The 23,265-nt window shown below is 40.5% G+C and overlaps 1 protein-coding gene across 1 annotated transcript in view; it reads left to right on the top strand.

Annotated features, from left to right (window-relative positions):
- Window positions 1-23,265, top strand: part of LOC136714126 (nephrocystin-4) — a 73,629-nt gene that overhangs the window by 720 nt on the left and 49,644 nt on the right. Inside the window, exons 2-3 of the mRNA XM_066691438.1 lie at window positions 209-384; window positions 7,528-7,680. Of these exons, the coding sequence (XP_066547535.1) occupies window positions 250-384; window positions 7,528-7,680 (288 nt within the window). The 5' untranslated portion in view covers window positions 209-249. The remainder of the gene's footprint in view (window positions 1-208; window positions 385-7,527; window positions 7,681-23,265) is intronic.

Raw genomic sequence — 23,265 nt, 5'->3', positions numbered from 1 at the left:
GTGGGATTCATAAATTAATACATTACTGGTGCCCATTTTTGTGAAGTTCTACCACTAACAAATAAGCCGAAAATAAATCCAACAATGAACACAACACTGTATTTTTGTTCTTATTTATTATACATTTAGGCTCTCTCTGTGTTGGCACTGAAATCTGCTTGTTATTGAAGCAAAAGGCCAACAAACCAAAACGTGTATTTTTCTTCAGTTTTTTTTTCCTCAGTCCACAAGGAAATCCAGACCATCACGATGACAGAGTGGAAACGAGTGTTTGAGAAAAGCATGGTGATTCCTCCTCACACTCAGATGGTACGACTGGCCCAGGACCGGTCAGAGGGCTTTCAGATAGTCTTGAAACACCTAGAAGGAACTCCACATAGACAGGTGAGTGAGTGAGTGAGAAAGAAAGAGGAGAGGAAACAGTGTAGATGTAGGTGAACACATATATTTGCTCATCCACCTGCTCAGTTCCACGCAATTTTTGAAGTATTCACATGCTTAAAGTGGAGTCGGTGCTGAGACCAAAATATTAATACACAAGCATAAGACAGGTTACAAAGGAGAGGAAGCCATTTGGTCTGCCTCTCTTGTCTGATGCTAGTTAGTTTTCAGTAAAATTTCAATCTCCTCGAAGGATCCCAATGTGTCAGTGCTGGCCCATTTTTTTGTTCTTCACCCAGCTATCTGGTGAACTAGTGTCTCGGCAGGGTAACATGATCTTGAAAATGGCCTTTCAGTGTGTCAGGACATGTTTGTGTCAAAGGGAGTGGAAATGTACATGTGGTCCTGTCAGCACAATCGTTTTGTCACAAACCCGTTGCTTACCCTCCTCACGTATTAATTCTCCATCAGTGCAACTGCTGACTAGCAACGAAAAAATAATGTTTAAAGGAGTCTTCTATGTGAAGAGGCCTAACTGGGTGTTTTCCTCCCTCACTATCACAGCAAGTTAAGATTTCTATCTTCAGTATATATTTATATAGCCTATATATTAATTTGCTGTGATCTGGCTTGCTGTCGGTGGACTACCCTAATGGTTTTGGAATTACATTGCTTTTAAGATTACTTTTCTCCTGGGAGGATTGCCATGCATATGTAACATTTCTCTGGTCTTATTAAAAGGACTGGTTTTTATAGCAAATGGAGTTCTCGAATATCTCTGTTGAGCTTGATAGTTGGTTGAAAGATTTTTTTTATTTTTTATTTAAGAAACTCAGGAAAATTCTGATACTTGGAAAAATAAAAGACAGAAATGCAAACAATTGTTGATTAAAAATGTTAACTGCGTTTGCTTTACACTGACGGCGTAGATTTAGGTAGGGATGGTAGGGATATGTCCCAACCAATGTCAAGCGAACGTTGAATTGTCCCTACCAATAATTGTGATAAATCTGAAACGTCGAGTAATTTTATCTGCTCCAGAATGAGTTAAATCTATCTAGATCGTTGCTCCAACAGTGTATCGTGTATTCGATTGAATGGACAGTGTGACTATTCAGGAGGCTGAATAAACACACTATATTATATAGGCTAGGCCTTTTTTAATTATAAGTTAATTTAAAAAGTGGGGGTGGGGGCAGATATTAAAATACATTTCAGTGGGGCGTATGTCCTTGGTGGCTCGCTATTGTTCCCTTTCAAATCGAAAGACAGCCATTACCGAATGGGAAGAGCCTTCTGACCTGCCAATCAGTGAAAACATGTACCAAAGTTGCCCAATAGGGGCCCTGCTGGCAGTAGGAAGACCCGCCCCTGGTGTCTGTGAAAAGTCTCCTCCTCACTGCAGATACCTGCCATTTCCTCTTTCACCTTGCCAATGATATAGCTTTTAGGTTCGTTTCGCTCTGCGTGCCTGCTAAAAGTGGAGAAGTGTGCTCACCTGCTCTTTGGAGTTTGTAATTTTTGGAGAACCTCTTTGGGGTGTCAGTGCAATTTTTTCTATGCTCTTCTGAGTTCTTAGACTGCAGTCTTTTTTATACAGCTTTGCTTTTCTTCGGAGGTAAGTGTACAGCAGGAGTCTTGCTCGGAGCCGTCTTTAGTCCCTCCACTGAGATCTGCTGTGTGATTATTACTTCCTGTACCATCCCTTTTTTATTCCAGATTTGAGTGAAAGAAGGAGAAAGGACAGAGAAAGTGATGCTACTCCGGTTGCTTCTCTTCCCATGTCCCAGTCAGGGAATCCCCACGTTATCTCGATTTCTGTCGGTGGGAGTCTAAATCGTCGAAAGTAACACGACCGTCCTCTCTCAACATCAACATCTGTCAACCTCTCGAACAATTTTGACTGTCGACCTCTTGATCAAACTTGTCGACCTCGACCACCTCTTTTGACCTCTCGACTACAACTGTCGACCTCCGTCCAACTCCATCGACGTCTCAACCTTCCGACTCTATTGTCTACAGCTCGACCCTCGACATCGACAACTTCGACATTCAGTTCAACAACATCGAGGGAGACAGTATTTCCTGTGAGGGGTTCGGTGAAGTCCTCCTACCCCTGGAACTGTCCATGTATATTGAAGGTCTGGATGAGGAACACATCAGGACAGACCTCTTACTGTCTGGGATGAAGCCTTAAGGGGCGTGTCACCGCTGCTCTGGGTGCCAGAGCAAACTGCCCTCTGATGATGGGCATGACCTCTGTGTCCGATGTCTGGGTGCTGAACATGCCCAACAATGCTCCGCCGAATCATAGAAACCTTGGCCACTCAGCAGCGCCTGCTGAATAGCATGTGGGCGCGGCTACCGTCAACAGAAGATGCCCCACTCCCCTCCCAGCTACCGCCGCAACCTGAGGAGATGCTATTCCACATGGTTTCTCGCTCTGACATTTTGGATCCCCCATCCTACACTGGGGACACCGAGGTGGTGAGTTAAGTGTCTGAGCACTTCACGGGCCCGAGCACGGAGTTCAAGGCACTTATGAGGCGTGCAGCAGAGACAGTGGAGATTCCATGGTCCCCTCAGGATGAGGTGCTGAGATTCTGCTCCTGCTACTTCCAGGCATGCAGACGCAATGTGGGTGGAGGTGGACCAGAAGGGCCTGGGATTCTTTCCACCTATAGGAGACTCAGTGACCAGACTGGTGCAGGCTAATGTTTGTTAGGCAAAGATCCCCTTTGTTGTAACAAGCAGTGCAGGACCACGGAAGCTATGCTCAAAACAGCATACTCTGCAGAGACTTCAATGGTCCAGTCAGCCATCGCACAGGCCTTCCTAGTCCTCTACGTGGGGCACCTGGTGGGACGAATGAGGGATCGACACTCTGCGGGAGATGCGGAGGAGCTGGAGCTTGTGTCCGCATACATGATGGACTTGCTATGCGAGGGAGGAAAAGCCATGGGGAGATCCCTCACAGCCATGGTAGCAGCCAGACTCCATCTTTGGCTCATGCAGGCTAAGCTCCAGGACAAAGAGAAGTTGGTGCTTCTCGACGCCCCTATCACATCAGGACAGACATTTGGTGAGACTGTGGACCTCTCCATTGAATGGTCGGCTACGGCGAAGGAGACAGCTTCCAAATACGCAGATCCCCAGCAGGCTAGGAGGCAGCCACAACAGCGCCAGTGGGGCTATCAAAGACCCAACAGGCAGTGGCCGAGACCAGTGAAGCCTCCTCCAAGGCCGCAACAGACCAGTGGCCTGCAGCCTGAACAGCGCGGCTGAAGCCAGCCAGCCACAAGCGAGGGGTAAGAATAGGCTCTCCGGCTGGAGAACTAAGGGCAAGGGAGACCCCCCAACAGCTCACTGCGAAGCCGCAGGAATGTCCCTGAAGGGCCGCGGCCACTTTCACCAACCCCACCATCCTCCAACAGATCAACCGGACTCGACGAATGGCAAGCCTGCACCCAGGACTCCTGGATTCGAATGACGATGACCCTCCAATTCCTCTCTGCCCCACCACCCCCGGGGGGTGCTGACCACAAAAGCTCTGTCACAGGAAATCTCTGTGATGTGGGAGAAACGAGCAATATGACTAGTGGCCGCAGAGGACTCTCGAGCAGGGTTCTACTCGGGATACTTCCTAGTGCCAAAGAAGGACATTCTTGATGTGAGGGGCCTCAACATGTTTCTAAAGAAAAGAAACATCCGCATGTTGACTGCACAGCGTATCCTCCAGTCTGTCGGCCGGGTGACTGGTTCATGTCAATAGATCATTTCCATGTCCCCATCCTCCCCTTTGAGCCCACTTCCACAACAGAGCCCCACTTTCTCTCGCTCAAGGTAACTTTCCTTGTAGCAATAACGTCGGCGAGGAGAATTAGTGACATTCCACGCCTTGTCTGTGGATAAAGCCTGACTGATCTTCTCAGGAAGCAATGACAGAGTCACTCTGAGGATGAACCCGGCCTTCCTACCGAAGGTCATGCCAGCGTTTCACATAAACCAACCAATTGTCCTGGAGTCTTTCCATCCCCCTCTACATATGTCGGATGAGGTCCACAGACTTCATGCACTCGGTCCTGGCTTTGAGGTGCTATATGCGGAGGACTGCGCACAGCTGCAAATACGATCAGCTGTTTGTCTGGTACAGTTCCACCACCAGAGGGAGGGAGATTTCAAAACAACGACTCGGTAATGGATGTCTTTCAATTTGAAAGGGAACAATAGGTTATTATCATAACCCCGGTTCCCTGAAAAAGAAAGACAGCCATTACCCTTCGGGGGCCAGATGACCTTCCTGATGAAGAAATGGCAGGTAGCTGCAGTCAGGAAGAGACTTTTCACAAACAAAAATGACAAACTCAAAAGAGCAGGTGAGCACACTTCTCCACTTTTAGCAGGCACGCAGAGTGAAACAAACCTAAAAGCTATATCATTGGCAAGGTGAAAGAGGAAATGGCAGGTATCTGCAGTGAGGAGGAGACTTTTCACAGACACCAGGGGCGGGTCTTCCTCCTGCCAACAGGGCCTCTATTGGGCAGCTTTGGTACATGTTTTCACTGATTGGCAGGTCAGAAGGCTCTTCCCATTCGGTAATGGCTGTCTTTCTTTTTCAGGGAACCAGGGTTATGATAATGTTGATGTTACACAGCAACATCAACATGGGTGTGTACGTGCATGACCAAGTTTTGATGTATGGAGTGAATTCACTGTCAACATTTGAGAGTGCAAAAATACAACTTGTGCGTGGAAAACTGCATTTTCTACACTCACAGCTTTTTTAATCCCACAGCTCCACTCTGCGCTCCTTCAGTACTGCTTACACATGCAGTTCTGTCTGCGCGCGCACAATACTTGCTGAATGCTCTTGAGAGACATTAAATGACAAACATTTGACCATGTTGCTCTATGAATTGAATGCTTTTTTCTTATTTGTGAGCTACCCTTAAAGGTCTGCTACTTTAGTAACTTAAGTTTACTCCAAGTTTTATCTGTTTTCTAGTTTTGACTTTTCAGCTGTTTTCAGCAGCCCTTTGAAGTTTTCCCCATACAAACAAGAGTTTCTAGTTATTCTTGTTGTTTTAATTGGAATTTGCCAACAATATAAAGCACATCAAAGTTGAAGTTGGAGTCTGTATCCTTATAACATGAATACAGTAATCTACAGTAACAGAGTTTAGAAAGAAAATAATATATGAAGTGGTGTGTGCAGATGACAAGAAATATATTCAGAGCATGACTTTCTTAGAAATGCTTAAATTCCCCTCTGAAATGTCACAAGAAACAAGCATTTAAAGGGTGTGTTAAAAAAAAATTCTTCCCAGGACCCCCCTAGTAACCATGGCTCCACCCCCCCAAAATATTGTGTCCACACCAATGTTCAAACCAAACCTATGCCCTTGCTTTACACTAGATACAGAGCTGCCTGATCAGATCAATGCATTTGTGGAAAAGCATAAGAAAGATTGCAGTGTATTAAAAAAAACTACTACTTTGGAGTTCACTGAAATTTAGAATATGTTTGCTGTCCTTGTCGATTGGTTATGAAATGGGATTACAAAAAACAGTAGTGTCACCATAAATATTACCAAGCAAACTATTTTCCTAGAAGGGAAAAAATGCATATATGTGAATACCAGGCTCATTTTAAGTCACTAGGGCTGGATACAGTTTTAAATAGCAAAAATACCTTATTTATTAAGTTTATCAGCAGCTTCTTATAACTGCTTCACTATTTGTTTTCTTATGATGACCTCTAAATAAAGGGATTTCTATTCTTTCCCTCTGAGCACTATATAGGATGTGCTATGCAAGGCTATGATAAATGAGCAGTGAAACTGGGACATCTGGCTATAACTGTGCCACTGTCCTTCTGAACAAAACACTTCTGGTTCAGCATTATGGATAGACTGTGCCGCTTGGCACTTCAAGGTCATACCAGTGTTGTACTAACTTGTTTTCATTAAGAACTGATCATTTGTATTATAGATCAAGCTACCTATGCAAAGAAATAGTGTAATATCATAATTAATTCTCTCTCTATTTACTATTCAGATTTAATTCAAACTGAAATATATCGTTGGCACTTAGTTAAGCCAATGCTAGCCTTTTATGCATTTCTGTGCCCCCAAAATACACAAGAAGTTAATAAAACTCCAGAGGGTGTGTTTGTTGTCGTTGTCCTTTTGTCATGATTGATATTTTTTAATCTGGTGTTTTTTGTTTTTCTGACATTGACCGAAAGATAGAAAAGACAGAGAAATGGCAGCCTGAATTTCTATCACAGATAATAAAACTCCACTTGCATAGCGCTGGACTTGGAAGACAGGTTGTAAAGAGAGCTGAGCTAGGGCTGATGTATTGAGACCCTCTGATTTGCCATGCGATGAGTTGAAAGTCATTTATTGCCGAGGAACGGATGGACGCTGCTATTTTCTCTGTGGTGTCTTGGACAGCAAAGAGTCAGGTTATGCCGACTGTGGCATTAAAAAGCAATTCATCAGAGCTCTGCCGGTCCCTGCGAGAGACCACTCTGTTCTCTGACCTGGACCTGCATCTGAACCACAAGAACAGGCTCCGACAGTTCCTAAAGACTCTCCAGTGGAACAAGGTTGTTCCAATCAATGTGAAACGACAGCTGCCTTTTCAGGAGCAGCAGTCATTCCCCTTTTCCCTGGTCCTGAAACACATGCAGGGGTTATGGAGTCAAGACAAATGGATGGTAAAGGTGAAGGGCAGTGGAGTTGAGAGGCCGGCCTGCTGTGCTAGAGTGATAGAGCCTGGTATGTTTCATTTAACAGCCTTGCCGGTGGCTCAATAAAGAAGACACATGCTTGTCTAATGCTACCATGAACTAATGCTAGAAAGTGCTTCCTAATATCTACTGATTTTTAAAAATGTATTTATTTATGAAAAGCTATGATTTGGGCATTAATTAAATCCTATTCTGATTACAAACTCTTTCAACATGCTTTGTTTTGCAAGAGATACTTTAACCTTTGCCTGCATGACACACTGTTCTTCTGTGTTACTTTCCCTTGTCAGTAGGTGGCTTCCTTTGAAAAGGTGCTACGTCGTGCTGTGTCCTGTCTTGTTCTAAAAGACCTGCGTTCGCACTGACGTCTTTTTTCCATCATCCCCCAGAAACTCCTGGATGGGCTACAGGCTGTGCAGTATCAGCTGAGACTCTCCCTGTTTGACATCAGCTACAAGCACTTTTTTGGAAGGACGTGGAAAAGCTCAGTGCAACAGCTGAGGGTCACCCCAGGGCAGCCCGGCAGGGTTTCCTTTAATGAGGTAATGAGGACAGCGCAGAACACACGGGCTACTGATTGCATTGCCACCTAACAGCACACTCCCAGGATGCTCAGAGGTACATCATGCCCCAAATGCCACATGACGTCAGAGGTTTCCATCCACATAGAAAAAGAGATGTCAAGGTCCAAGGCCACCTTGCTTGTTTAAGAAAAGCAAATGCATACAATGTGTCATTAATTACATGTAGGCATTTAGGAACTGCATGGGGTTGCCGTGACTAATCCTTATATTTTTAGTCTGTGGCCAAAGTTTCTCTGTTGAAAAGCAAACGCATGCATTAGGGAGAATTCTAGTATTCATCGTCCACATGTTAATTAAAGATTCTTTTTTAAACAATGCAATGTGAAAAGCAATTCGAGGCACTGTATTTTACAACGAATATATTCTTAAATGTTAATTAAAAAAAAGCTTCTATGCAAAAATGTAATATTGGTTCTTTTCAGATGTACTTTGACTTTCCTCAGGGCTATTTAATGTATGCTGTGTATACTCATGTTTATATTGAATCAGCAGTTGCCTTTGATTAATATTTAATACATTCTCCACAACTTTAATTAGCTTTACATTTTTACTAAATACGAAAGAGACAAATTCATGATTAGTGTTATTAATTTAAATGAAAGCAACAATACAGTCATTTTCTTTCAGGTATATATAGCCTATATTTACACTCATACAATTGAAAACATCTTCTGAAGTGACTTGAGCTTAACCTAATATTCATCATCTTAAAAGCTAAGTCATTACAAATTACTAATTTGTACAAATGTCACCTCCACAATCTAAAACACATCTTAATTTGAGTACTGCTTTTTCAGAAAGGGCAAGGACAGAGAAGGTGTTTTTTACAATGGGGTCTGTGTGCTTGCTTGGGCAATATAGTTCTAAAACATCCATTGTATTATATGTAAACAAATCTATACTGCAACTCTAATTCTTTACTGGCCTTTAACCTGACATTCAATTGAGAACTGAGATTGATATGATTCCTATAAATATGGTTATTATATATATAGGGAAATACGTACAAATATATATTATCATATCAGCTATACTTGAAAAATATGCAGTGCAGTTGCAGTTCTTTCATGTAAGAGTTATATAAGTTTAACATAAGCAATTGTTTGTCGGGTACCTCTTTATTGAATAAAACTCCAAACAATTCAACAAGCACTGATTACAGTTTGTTAAGCCACGATTCTCCTCATTGTTGGACAGCTCCTTCAGTTGACAGTGAACAAAGGTACATTTGTGTCATGTGGTACAGTTAGTTGGGCCATCCATTTTCTATCAGGTGCTATTGTTGTTGTGTTATTGTAATCAGGTGTTATTGGTGTGTATTTTTCCACTATGAGTTGCGGGGTCCCTCTGGCAGTTTCTGATGGCAGGCTTTTCTGTTGAGCAGCTCACTTAATGCTTCCGGGCATTCTGCTGAGTTAGTAGGAGTTTTGCAGACAGATGTCAAAATGCCAATATACTGCAATTATGACAAAAAAACAAAAGTACAAAAATCAAATGAAAAGATGATTGCTGATGGTTGATGATTGTAACGAGTTACCTGTTGGCTGTGGGATGTCTCTAGTGTAGTCTGGTAGAATAGCAGGAACTTGCTGTGGTTTCCCTTCAAATCAATCACTGATGTGATTCCTGTGGATTACGGAGTGGAAATGTTTCCTAATTATTGTGATTCATTGGGGTATTATGCAGCAATTACATGCGTAATCCCTTGGAAAAAAAAAAAAAGCCTGCTTCAAGCGATAGCTTCAATCGTATTCCAGTGGTGTGACGCCGACCTTGCTTGTAATTTGCAGGACACATTTGGTGATTTCTTCAAATTAAGCACATTCCCCCGGCTGGGTTCATTTGACACCATTGACATTGTTGTATTGTAATTATTAAGTATTTATTGTTATTTTTAAAGTTTTGTATAGAGAATTCTCTGTAGTTACATGACAGCAATTTCTCACAATTTCATATGTAAGTAGGGTACAGGCAGTTCTTTTCACCATTGCAGTTCCAATGAGAGAAACTTCTTTAGTGTGTTTGAGCATTGTACTACTCCACTTGGAAGTAGTCTAAACTTTTCACTTTCAACAAATAGTTAAGGGAAAGAATCAAATGAGCAACAACCACGATATTATTATAAGCCTTTTAAGCTTTGACAGACAACTATGGGATCCTCAATCCACTGACATTTATGTTTTTTTTTTTTTTTTAAATCCCTTGCGTCCTCAGAAGTTTTAGCTGTAACAGTGACAACAACAATCAATGTCTCTGTCTGCTCAACGTTTTGTTCTTGCTCCTTTGTTTTGTCTGAGAAGGCCTCGCGTAACGCAGCAGAAAAACTTGGAATAATAAAGAGTTTTGCTTTGCCTTGAAAAACAGTTTGGGCGCTTGCAGAAGGGAAAGGGAACCTGTCAGTCGGGTCTTTATGTGGCCTTTCGAGAGCTAGCGCCGAGTCAGTCTTAATTCTGGGCGCAACTGAAGGCTGCCAGATGCACTCTCTCCGAGACTCTGTCTAGGGATGTCAGGAAGGCTTGCCTGATGGCAGGGAGCATTAAGGTGAGAATCATTTTTAATTACGGCGCTCCTAGTGAAGGTTGACAGCCGAGGCACGCTGACTTCTGCTCTGTAATAAAGAGGGTGGTACGAGACAGTACAGAATAAATGTCTCGGTGTAACACTATCTTTAATTTATCACCCTCTCTGGACTGGAGTTGGATGTGGCCGGGCTCCAGCAGAACTACCTCTTCCTTTCAGCATTGAGACCTTCAATTATTAGGAGAACCCTTCAGTCTTGTCCGCCCCCCAAATTGACAGATATGACGGAAACCAAATGGTGGGTCCAAATTGCTTGGCACAGAGACCTTTTAAAATGATTGGACACCCACTGTTCGAAGTGGCAGAAACTAAATACCTCCCATGTTTTGTGCCTGGTCTTACTGACTTCTAAAATGAAGCAAAGCCTAACCCAGAGCCAGAATCTGCACAATTATTGGCCAATTATCTAATCCATCTAAGCATATTAAGGAAAAAATATTAACTTCCAGGCAATGGTAAGATCTTCCCTCTTTCCTGGAGAAAATACTTTTTTAAATGGAATTCATTGTGCTATAGCTTGGCTATATAAAAATTAGGTATGAAATGCTCAATGTTTCTTTCTTTCTTTTTTTTCCTATTCTCGTTTTATAGTCCAGCAATAAAAACTAATATATATATATATATATATATTTATTTTTTTCCTCCCATACTTGTAATATTTCCATAACAGGCTAACACATTATTGTTTCATGTATTCCATTAAAACTGGCTTCAAAGGCAGAGGCAATATCTCAGATAAAATTACCAGTGTGAAATTGTAAATCCCCTCACTCGGAAAAAAAATTGGTAGGACATGTTATTTCTTGATACCGTGTCCTAATTCTGGAGCATAAAGATGTTTATATATAATGTATGAAATAGTCAGAATATCTGTCAGTCTGTTTCTCCATCTTCCTGTGTCTATATATCTTTACAGCTTTACAGCTTTCTGACTGTGATCTATGTACACAACTATATCTCGTTCAATATATCTGTGTATCTCTCCCTCTATATTTCTGCCTATTTCTCTACCTGTTTGGGTTTCTAACAAAAGGCTGAAAAACCTTGATATGAAGAGAATGTACTGTCTGCACTGCACAATCAGTCTGTGTCTGCCTCCTTTGGGCACAGGAACTCTTGATGTGAGATATCTCTGCTGTGTGGCAGTGTCATGCCCTTGCAAAGTCCAGGGGAGGTCACAGTATCTCTTCCACAAAACTGAGACCTGCAGACTTCCGTGGGATAGGGCTATGTGATTTTGAAGACCTCCATGTGTACAGTTGTGTATAATACTCTGCGTTACCTTATATCGAACGAGGGCTCTGATTTATAGAAACGTAGTAGAATGGTTTGAGGACAAAAATAAAGTTCTGCTTGGTCGTTGTGTCACAAAACGCAAATGTTTTAAGCTCAGATGCAATTAAGAGTGCCCGCAGATCACTGTTATTTGCTGCACTAGCTGTCACGAAACATTCAGTTGCCATAGAGACCTTTCGTTCTTTTTAGTTTTCCCTAGCCACTGTTATCAGAATGTGTGGTGAGGGTTTTTGGCTCTGTATTTTTTTGGAAGAGTGCCTTGGTATATAATCCTCATCGTTTTGGTACAGCATCCCCCCACCCCCCCTTTTATTATCTGTTTGCTGTAGATGGCTGAAAAAACAAATGTAATGAATGTTAGCTTCTGCAATGAAGTAGACTGGAAAACACAGTATTTGCTCAAACCATTTATTTTAGTTTACTGTTGTTATTGTTGGGCTGATAGTTGGTTGGGGTATGAGAGAGCACTGAAAAAACAGACAGGAAAATTAAGTTTGCCTTCTCAGTATCACTTAAATATTATAGGACACGCTTAGCGTAACCATTCTGAAATTAATGGTTATATCGAAATATTTACTTTAATCCTGTGATGTGCAGTCATCATTTGTGAGGCACAATATTATTGAGCACCATTATAAGGTGGTAAATAATGGGTTGTTATGAAAATAAAGTGGGGGGATTTGTGCACCACCATATCAGGAAACTACAGTGAAATTTCAGAAAGGTCTGTCAGCAATGATGGATTCTTTTTAATATCTAAAGGAAGGAAAGAGAATCATGAACAGCGAAAAATTGATAAGTGGATTAAATGAGAAACAGAACCCTCAAAATTAAATTTGGTTTAGTTCTCCTCTCAGACTTGAAGGAAAATAAATGTGAAACTATTGAAACTCAGTAGAAGTGCACAAAGGAAACATTGACCTTTCAGGTAAAACTTTTAATTGAAAAGCCACATTCTTTGGAAGTGTTTTATTCCTAGGGTTGACTTGAGGTTAAACCATGATAATGTTTCAACAAGCACTTTTTTTTCATCAAGTGTTCCATTTATATTTTAGATATTTTAAAGACAAAATGTCCTACTCCTCCTTTCTATTACCACTGTCTTTTCATATTCTCATTTGGTCATTCATGTACTAATTTATACAATTACATGAAAAGTAAATACAAGCCTAAGAGGCAGTAGAGACCAAATGCAGTTTGAAAACCCTGAGTTTTTATAAGGGATATCAGGTGAAGCTTTTATTTCTAGACTATTGTTGAGTTTCGCTCATTAATTACAGTTACTCTGACTCATGCTGAACATGTCATTTGTGCCTACGTGTCTTTATTTCTTGCTGTAACCTAGATTGTTTTAATGTAATGCTGTGTATTGTATAGAACAGGCTCAGCTCTTTTAAATGACTCTTTTCCACTGAATTCAATCAATAAAGCTGTTACATTTAGGATTTTGACTGTTGCATGCATCTTACTGACCTAGGAACAGGGTCCTTAGAAAAAAAATGTCATTTGAAGAATGTATTTTACAGCATAGCAGGTAGAACATGGAGGTAGGACTCCCATCAGCCCCAACTCACCCTTCAACACAGTGAATCAGATATAGCTCTCCCATGTTAATAGGTTACAGAAGACTGTGTGAGGGTTTCAGATCCCAAGCGATGCAATCACACTTAATTCCCTAGCTTGCCAGATATCCTTTAGTGTGACTCTGAAGGGGAGTGTTTGTCCTGCAGAGGGCACTGTTGTATCAGAGACTGCAGGCTGCAGGGGCAGAGATGCTTACAGTGTGAATAATGTGGGTCTATCTTGTTAGGATTCCCTTTAAATTTGGCAGTTTACTCTAATTTTATCCAAAACTTTTCGATCACCAAACATAACCATCTTTTTCGATCAAATAAAGGTGATAATTAAAACAGAAACACATGCCCTATCTGCCATTATAGTGGATAGACATGTTTAATTAATCTTCTCTCTTATTTACTTACTAATTAATTAATTTATATTTATATGATATATTGTGTGTGTGTTCATAATCATGTGTAATATGTTTTCAGGCTTAATTTGCTTCTGCTTTTCTTGTATGTTTTTCTTTCTTTTTAAATCACTGTTATGGAATGCCATGTAAAGGCAGTTTAACAGATCAAAGTGATTGACTGACTACCTGCATATTTCCTTGTGTTAGATAGTATTTTGTCAAATGCAAATTGCACCACTGTACACGTCTTGCAATACCAGTTGTGCCAGAGATGCCATTTGAGCTTTGTTTTCCCATTTAAAGGTTTAATGGTTTTTCTTAATTGGTCGGTAAGTAATTTGTTGGTTTAATATATATATATATATATATATATATATATATATATATATATATATAAACTTAATAACAAGTTTGATGTGGACTGTGGAGTGCTTCAGAGCACATTGACATTGATGCTGCTGGTAACTGATGGGTAGCTATATTGTAGCAACCTATGATTGTGACTGTAGAGAGGGAATGAAAAGATAACATAAGCTTCACTCAATGAACAGGATTTCACCTTTGGAACGCTGTATTCTGCATACCTTTCACAGCTACGTCTGATTAACTATTGACTTCTGAGATTTGTTTATTGTTATCAAAAGCAGGGTAGTTTGCCTAAGCATTTAGCATAAGCATATGCATATAAGTTCATTTCCACTTTAAGGTTTTAAACTTGAAACTCTTGCTACCAAACCTTGCCGAGAAGAACAGAGTACGCAAAAAGGCAACACAAAGGCAAACAGCAAATCGTGGGATTTCAAACCGCCGAGGAAGATTCCATTATTTGTCAACCAGTACAGTGCCGGCACAATTATGGGATTTGTGTGGATTTTTAATTCCAACTGGGCCCACTTGCACAGAAGATGAAAGAACGAGTCTCACGGTGGTGGTTGTGGTTCATTTGCGTTAACAGCATCATTTTGATTGGCACGGACACTTGTTCTCCTACAAAGTCATACAGTTAGGTCCATAAATATTTGGATAGTGACACGATTGTCATCTTTTTGGCTCTGTACGCCACCACAGTGGATTTGAAAGGAAACAATCAAGATGTGCTTTAAGTGTAGACTTTCATCTTTCATTTGCAGGTAGTTACATCCAAATTGGGTGAACGGTGTAGGAATTACACCCAGTTTTAGGGGCTCAAAAGTATTTGGACAAACGTACATAATCATGAATTAAATTATGAGTTTCAATACTTGGTTGCAAATCATTTGCAGTCAATGACTGGAACCCATAGACATCACCAGATACTGTGTTTCTTCCCTGTACTGCAGCTGTTTTTAGATCCTGCTTGTTCTTGGGGCATTTTGCCTTCAGCAAGTGAAATGCATGCTCAATAGAATTCAGGTCAGGTGAATGACTTGGCCATTACAGAACATTCCACTTCTTCATCTTAAAATCTTGGGTTGCTTTCGCAGGATGCTTCGGGTCATTGTCCATGTGAAGCGCCATCCAATGAGTTTTGAAGCATTTGGCTGAATCTGAGCAGATAATATAGCCCTAAACAGTTCAGAATTCATCCTGCTGCTTTTGTCAGCAGTCACATCATCAATAAATACAAGGGAACCAGTTCCCTTGGCAGCCATACATGCCCATGCCATAACACTACCTCCACCATGCTTCACAGATGAGGTGGTATGCTTCGGATCATGAGCAGTTGCTTCCCTTCTCCATACTTTTCTCTTCCCATCATTCTGGTACAAGTTGATCTTTGTCTCATCTGTCTATAGGCTGTTGTTCCAGAACTGTACAGGGTTCTTTAGATGTCTTTTTGGCAAACTATAATCTGGTCTTCCTGTTTCCTGTTTCCATCTTGTGGTAAACCCTCTGTATTTACTCTGGTGAAGTCTTCTCTTGATTGTTGACTTTGACACAGATACGCCTACCTCCTGCAGGGTGTTCTTGATCTGGCTAACTGTTGTGAAGGGGTTTTTCTTCACCAGGGAAAGAAGTCTTCTGTCACCCACCACAGTTGTTTTCTGTGGTATTCCAGGCCTTTTTGTGTTCCTGAGCTCACCAGTGTGTTCTTTCTTTTTAAGAATGTACCAAATAGTTGATTTGGCCACACTTCATGTTTTTGCTATCTCTAGATTGGTTTGTTTTGAGGCAAAACTGAAGGAAAAACTCCCCAAGAACAAGCAGGAACTGAAGACGGCTGCAGTGCAGGTCTGGCAGAGCATCACCAGGGAAGAAACCCAGCATCTGGTGATGTCTATGTGTTCCAGACTTCAGGCAGTCATTGACTGCAAAGGATTTGCAACCAAGTATTGAAACTCACAATTTAATTCTGATTATATTAGTTTGGCCAAATACGTTTGAGCCCCTAAAATTGGGGGGACCACATATAAAAATGGGTGTAGTTCCTACACCGTTCACCCAATTTGGATGTATCTATCTTCAAATTAATGATGAAAGTCTACACTTAAAGAACATCTTGATTGTTTCCTTTCAAACCCATTGTGGTGGCATACAGAGCCAAAATGATGACAAATGTGTCACTGTCCAAATATTTATGGACCTAACCGTATGTGTCCAGTTCTGCAAAAGAAACCAAGTGACTCTCCTTCAGAGTTCCTGTTGTAAGGCCATGGAAAGTCTGCAGCAGTCCATTGCTTACTTGACCCCCACAGCAAAGCAGTTGCAGATAACCTTCAGTGAGGGTGATTATGGGAATCCATACTCCAACCCCCACACCTACTGAAGGCTAGGCATTCTTCCAGACTGTGACACTCCTTTGTTAGAGGATTCTCTGGGGCACTGTCCTCCATGTCTCTTTGCTCTGGAAGCTGCTGATCTCACGGGACTGGAAAAATAAGTGAATATTCAAGAAAGAGACTGAACGCTCTGCAGAGCACAAGTGGAAGGGGTGGACACGAGAGGTTCATTAGTTTGCATTTTTATTTATTAGTTGAGTCATATTGTCAGCACTGTGCTGTGTTATCTGGTATTTATTTTTTCCAAGCAGTGCTTTCGATGGGTGCGTCAAAGTGACTGCCACATGGCGAGGGGAAATGGACAGATCAGTAATTATTTGTGGTCTGTCAAAAAGAGGGCTGCAGCTTTTGTGGCAGATTTCTTCTCTGCCTCCAAGTTAAATTGTTTTTCACAGAAAGATATTTTACCAATTACTTGGATGTAATGAAATTATTTTTACTTTTTTTGTTACAGGGATTTATTTAATTAACAATGCCCATAATATTTTCATTATGCATTTCATACACTCATAACAAATGTTCAGTTCCACTTGCGTGTTTAACTCCCTGTGTTAAGACAAGCTCTTCAAATATCATGTATTTTCATTAAGGAGCCTGGATCGTAAAAGCTCAAACTTCCTTATCAATATTTCACATACTCGAGCACAAGACCTTTGAGACGGCAGATGGCTCACTAAAGCTATACTGACTTGAACAGTGCAAAGGACTGAAAACGATTACTGTGACCGAAGATCTCACTGGACCGAGAGAAAAGAATAATCAAGAAATTCTGTAAAAGGGCTTGACACCATCTTTGCTCTCTGAAATATGTATGTTTTTCTTTTACGTCTGTTAATCAATGCTCAGAGAGCTAAATATGAATTTGGAGGGTTGGTTTCTGACTTTCCCACCTCAGGATGGCTTTAATGTGCTGTTTCTGCCTCTCCCTCTTCAATTGGGGCCTGAGTTCTTTTCACTTTGTTACTGATGTCGATGTGATATGAGTATTCTGCCGATGTGAATGTCACACTGACAGTAGGGGCGATTTTCATTGGAGTTTAAACCAAGCATTTTTGCTATGGCGAGTCTGACACCCTCTCTTGTTTATCCCGCCAGTGCGAAAGTCATTATAATCTGCCGGCAGCACAGAAATTGCTGAATGACAGTTGATGACAGTTCAGTATCTGGTGAAAAGGTTGGGGAACCACACCACTTTTATGCCATCATCATTAACAGTTCAAAACAGAAGCCAAGCTTTTTGTCTTGACGTGCACAATTATTGGCCTCTACTCTCGTGTAGGGTTCCTTTCTTTGAAGTCTATATTAGGGTCATGGGTAGTTCAAAGTACAACCAATTGTGTTTGTACATATAAGCCCCCTAGAATTTTATGTTCTGTAGTCTTTCAAATGTAATGAATTAATCCCATTAAGGATGGCAGTGGTTTGTCTTTGCACTGTCGAAGCACTCCCCAATAATTAAATAGTTTTGTTGTAATTTGCAGAATTTCATACATTAGCAAAAATAAACTAGCCCATAAATGGCGTGTGAATGGAGATGGAGACCTTTATTCTGCAGTGAACTGTCAAGGCCAAGTGCTTTTCCTGCACTTATGTTATCATTACGTGGGATGTGGGAGTAGGTATTTCTTATCCTTTAAGCAATATGCCAGGAGCCACATTCTCTCTCTCCTCTTACTCAAAAATATCTTAAATGTAAGCAAATTTTCCACTACATTAAACCCCAGTCTAGAATTTTGCTGCTATCTTTAGAATTCCTCATTAGAACTAATGGAGATTCCATGTATGACATCGTCGGTTCTAAACTGGCAATGCAAGGTACCAGTCACAGAGGAATGCATTCCTATTCAAAGTCCAAGTTCCAGCCTTTCATTTTTCCTCATATACATTATTATCTTAAAAAGTGTTTTTATGTATTTATTTAACTAATAAAGTAAAAATTTGTATTTGCAACTGCTCAACAGCCAGTAACACACTGAAGTTGTTCAACAGCTTGATTCACAACTATGGCTTCTGTATTAAAGCAAAGCAAATGTAGGCACCTTATGTGTGTCATGTGAAATTGGTGCTGTCAAGCTATCTGCTTCTTTACACTGTGCAATTCCACAGTGCAAACAGAAGAGCTATGGTATCAATTGGGGGGCTAATGCAGCTATCCCTGGTCACATGGTGGACCCCACCATGTGACTAGGGATAGCTGCATTAGCCCCCCATCAGCCACCGGAGTCACTGGGGAGGAAACCATGGCTGACTTTGAATCTGACCTCGGCCAATTTTCCATTGCCTTTGGAGAATCCCAGTCACAGCAGGGTATGACATAACAGACTGGAACCAGCAATGTCTGGACTGTCGGACTCAACCTGCACTCAAAATAGAGCCTTTTTACTGGCTGGCCACTTGGGATTCCCAGAACAACTTTTCATTTGATTTGTTTTAAAGGATTAATTCAAGCTTCCATTAGATAAAGCAGACAAGCAGTGTTTGTCTGCATATGAGGTGTAGAGTGTTTTCATAACTGGGAAACTAAACTGCTAAGGTTGGTCATGAGAACCAGGTTGAGTACTCTTCATTTACACAGTTAAAGGCACATTTAAAATGTCTAGTACTCTTCTGGCTTTTCACACATGAAGTATGAAAACAATTAAATTGACACAATAGTGTTTTAGCTAACTCTCTGGCAGAGCCTTTTAAAGTTCAGCTGCTGTACTTTCTGGGATTGCATTAGCCTTTTATGACAGGACCTGTGATCCCTGCAAAATGAAGGTAGGCCAGCTTTCTTGTCAGAAGTGCTGTTCAGCAAATGTATATTTTTTTGTTAGTGGAGCAAATGGCCTTTTTGTTTCCCCCATAACCCAGTGTGCATCGAAAGGTTGTTATGAGATTTGGCATGGTATTTTTCATCTTAGGTAAAGCCTATTTCAGCTTCAATTAGGTTTCAGATTGTTCTCCTCTTTTGTTGCTGACAGTCTTTTTGATGCTTTCCAGCAGTACTTATAAAATCTATTAAGAGGATCTGGCTATTTTCTCTTTTGAAAATTTATGAAGTCCAGCACAGCAGCCACCTGTTAGTAGTTTTCAATAACTATCCTTCTGGTTAAGAGGGGAAGCAAAGATAATTATTGTTCGTATCATATTTAATATCAGTTTATATCTCATTAAATATTTATACATTTTTACATTTTTTTGTGGCCGTTCTTCACTTGTGATTATGTGCCAAGCTTGACTATAACATGAAAATCATCACGAGATTTCTGCTTTGAGAAACTATTTTTTTCACAAATTGGAATATCCAATTAACTAGCTTTCATATATTTTGTAAATATATTAAAAATAGAAATACAATGTATTCCACTTCCACTTCCAGTTCCTACCATGTGCTGGGAAACACTGTTAGCCTATGTCACTGCTATGCTTACTGGAATATAAACTGCTCCTAATATCAATGAAAACACTGTTAAAGGCCACTGAACCTCTCTTACTCTCTATACGGTTTTGATCTGAAAAAAATATCAAATGGTTTCTTGACCCTTAAGGAAAACTCTGGCAAATATATGAAAACGCATATCATGTAAGGATTGTACTTTTGAGTTTTCCATATGTGCAAAGTGCAGAATAATCTCCTGTTCTCAACACTGAATCTTTAATTTATGTTTATGTCCTCTGATTCTGTCCTGAGCTTGAAGTCTTTGTTTGGATTGACTTTGTCAGCCTCTTTCCTGCATTTGAATACCCAAATCTTATCTCCCCGATGTCTTTCTTCATTCCAGCTTCAGAGTCCTCTCGGCCCTGAAATTGGGGTTGCACTCCTCTGTATCATTAATGACTTCTAGCTATTTTGGTGGCCAACAAAGGGTCTTGTTTCTGCAAGCTTGCAATCTCAGCCAGTACACAGTTCAAGTGCCTGCAAAACCATAGAATAGGGTCATTAAAAGTCATAGATATGAACAGGTAATAAGTTCAATCGCATAATTATGTTATCATATGAATCTTCCCTGTAGGCTAATTAAGTGAATGTAACTGTAGATTCTGCTTTAATGAGTGTCTTTCTTCTTGCACCACGATTCTGCTCGTGCTCCAGTTAATAGCTCTGATATACAATCACCTTGTGATCGTTCCCTCTGGGCTGGTGCTTCAGATTCTGTAAATGGCTGCCAGTGCACCGCTGTGAAAGTAAGCTGATTGTCAAGTGACATTTCTCCCTGGAAGGCACTCTCCTTTCCTGCCAAAACCCAATATCAAACCATTTCAGTAGAACATCTGCCTAAACGTATGTGCTTAGCTGTGGCTGATTTCATGGGGGGGTGGTGGGGGGGGGGTGGAGAGTTGGTGATGGTGATTGTGCCTTTGAAAAGTATTTTTACATAAGGAGTCCAGTGCAGCTGCATGACAAAGTGGCAGAGCGACCAGAATGCATTATTAAATTGCCCTAAGCAAATTTCTGAGCAAATCAAATTGTTAGCAAATCACAGGTTACAGTTAGCTATTAACCCATGTTATAGCATTTACCCAAGAAGGCCCCTGTCTTTAACTAAATAAGTGCAGGTAGGAACTTGAGGTCAATTGTCCTTGGCTTGAAGTTGATTTATAACAACATTCCCATCGCTGGTAGCCATGTGAATAAACTGTTCGTTTTTATTTTGTATACAATGCTTGTACGGTTGGAGGGAAATTAGAATAGGAACAATATGGGATTTGTTTTAATCTGTCCACCACTGAGCCTTCCATTTTTTATATATATATATTTTTTTTTTCCATATACACGTATTAAATATATGCTTGCGTCAAATAACACTTCTATTGGGAAATTAATACCCCCGAAAAGCAAATGCAAATTAATTCACACTCATTGTTTTCCATTAGCCTGTAGTGTGAAGGCTGTATAAACACAAGTACTAGAATAAATGCCTTCTTGAATTTGATGTGCTGCAGATGATTGGTTTGCAACTCTTGTCTTACACAAGGAGTTTATTATTCATGATGTGAGAGGTAAATGGTCGTTTGTATTTTATTATTAGGTTCACATTCTGCATTGAGAGGTCAATAAAGTTTACGGCACTACGGTTTAAAACAGTTTAAATTGTTGACTGCTTGTCGGAACATTTCCCAGGATCTTTCACTTTTATAGTATACCACATCTGTGAGTATGATTTCAGTATGTAGGCTATGCATGTATGGGTCATTCTACAAAACGGGATAGGTTTCAATTCTTACTTCAAAATTAAGTTGTTTTTTAAATACAGTATTTTTCCAGGTATTATATAGGCTACATAAGTTCTTAGCTGTTTTCATAACAACATCTAATATACAGTGAATGCTTATGCCGCAGGAGCATTTGAGTAATTTATTACATTTTCTTCCCAACATTACATATTATTTTTTTTGTGTTCCCCAATTTGTCCAGCCTCTGTACAATTACCTATATATGTGTGCTCATACAATTTAGCGTTGTTCTATCGTAAGCAATGTCGTTCTTTAATTAACATTATTAAACTATTATTAACCTTTTTCATGTCCAGTCCTGCACATGTGATGCTAAACATGTGATGTTGATTTTGATGGAGTTCTGTTGTGTATCTATAAGAAATGTATTTGTGTTTGAAGGGGGTGGCTGAGACTTAGCATGCCAGTTCTGCCGAAGATGAATGCAATGTAATGCTTCTGTAATGCTTCTTGCCGATTTTTCTAAGAAGTTCTTCAGTGTGAATTGTCCAAATTCAAAGGAAATGAAACTGCAGCGAGGTGTATTGTGTGGGTGGCCATAGTGTGCGTAATCCTGTTTGTCTTCATATATCTAATTTGAAGCTCACTTCCTGTGGTTAGAGGATCAACGTTGTTATAAAAGACCATGAGTTTTACAGAGCTTCTCCCCCCAAAGTTTGGGTGCAATTATTGAATCTGTTGCTGTCTATGTGTGCATGCTTGCACAGTTCAATGGTGTTCATATCCCTCAATTGTCCTATATCTGCCCCCTAACAGGTCTTTGCTGGGAAGCATTCCAGAAGAGTTGCATCTTTTCTGACCCAACAACTGCTCTTTCATTTACTCCGTAATTGGTAAAGCCAGACAATCAAGGGATACCTTCAGTACTGATGTTGTGGAAATGTATACATTAATTTTAGAGAAAATAAAATAAACATTGTGTTGTGGTTTCAACTACATTTTTACAGACCTGGAATGTGTTAGGAGAGATTGAGTCTTAGTGAAATGTTGGGATTGATAACGCCTAATGCTTCCTGGTAAGACAGACAATAGTACAAATGTATTGATGAACCCCAAGGAGGAATTTTGACTCTTTCTCAGATAGGCTTACGTGTAGGGTTCAGCTTGCCTCCTCCTCTGGGTGGCCTCATTTGAATCAAGAAGTACTATGGTGCTTTGTGGGACTGAAAGGTTTAGAGTTTGGAGTAACACGCACGTTTCCTTGCACTGTGCAGTGTTATGTTTTAGCTGTCTTTTTATGGCAACCCGGGGCATTAGAAAGACTGACATGTCTTCTCAGAGACATCAGAGGATTCAGAGAATGGAAAAGCAGAATGTGTCACTTGCAACCCTTGGGATGTGAAGCCTGAAAGAGAATAAAATAATAAAAAAGTGAAAAAAAAAATGGGAAAAGGAAAAAGGATTGTCTGTTGTCTACTTCTTGAAGTGGTTCCGCTTGGGGCTTCAGGAATGCTTTGTTGTCATGAATGAATGCTTCCATCAGTGGGTGGACAGTGCTTTTTTTTATGTGTGAGATATCAATAGGAAATTAAAGAAAATATTGGATGGGAATATAGTGTTGCATCAGCTAATACACCAAGAGAAACAATCCACAGAAAGGTTTTGATCTAGGCCTGATGTGATTTTGAAATATTAACCTTGAATTTTACAATACCTGAGAGGCTATGCCAGTTTAGTTTGTGTAAAAGGGAACAGCTTTTTACCTAAGCGGTAGTTGCA

The sequence above is a fragment of the Amia ocellicauda genome, chromosome 18 (assembly GCF_036373705.1).
Source record: "Amia ocellicauda isolate fAmiCal2 chromosome 18, fAmiCal2.hap1, whole genome shotgun sequence".
In the NCBI taxonomy this organism is placed as follows: Eukaryota; Metazoa; Chordata; class Actinopteri; order Amiiformes; family Amiidae; genus Amia; species Amia ocellicauda.
The sequence above is the reverse complement of the archived record's forward strand: the minus strand, read 5'-3'. Positions and strand labels throughout refer to the sequence as shown.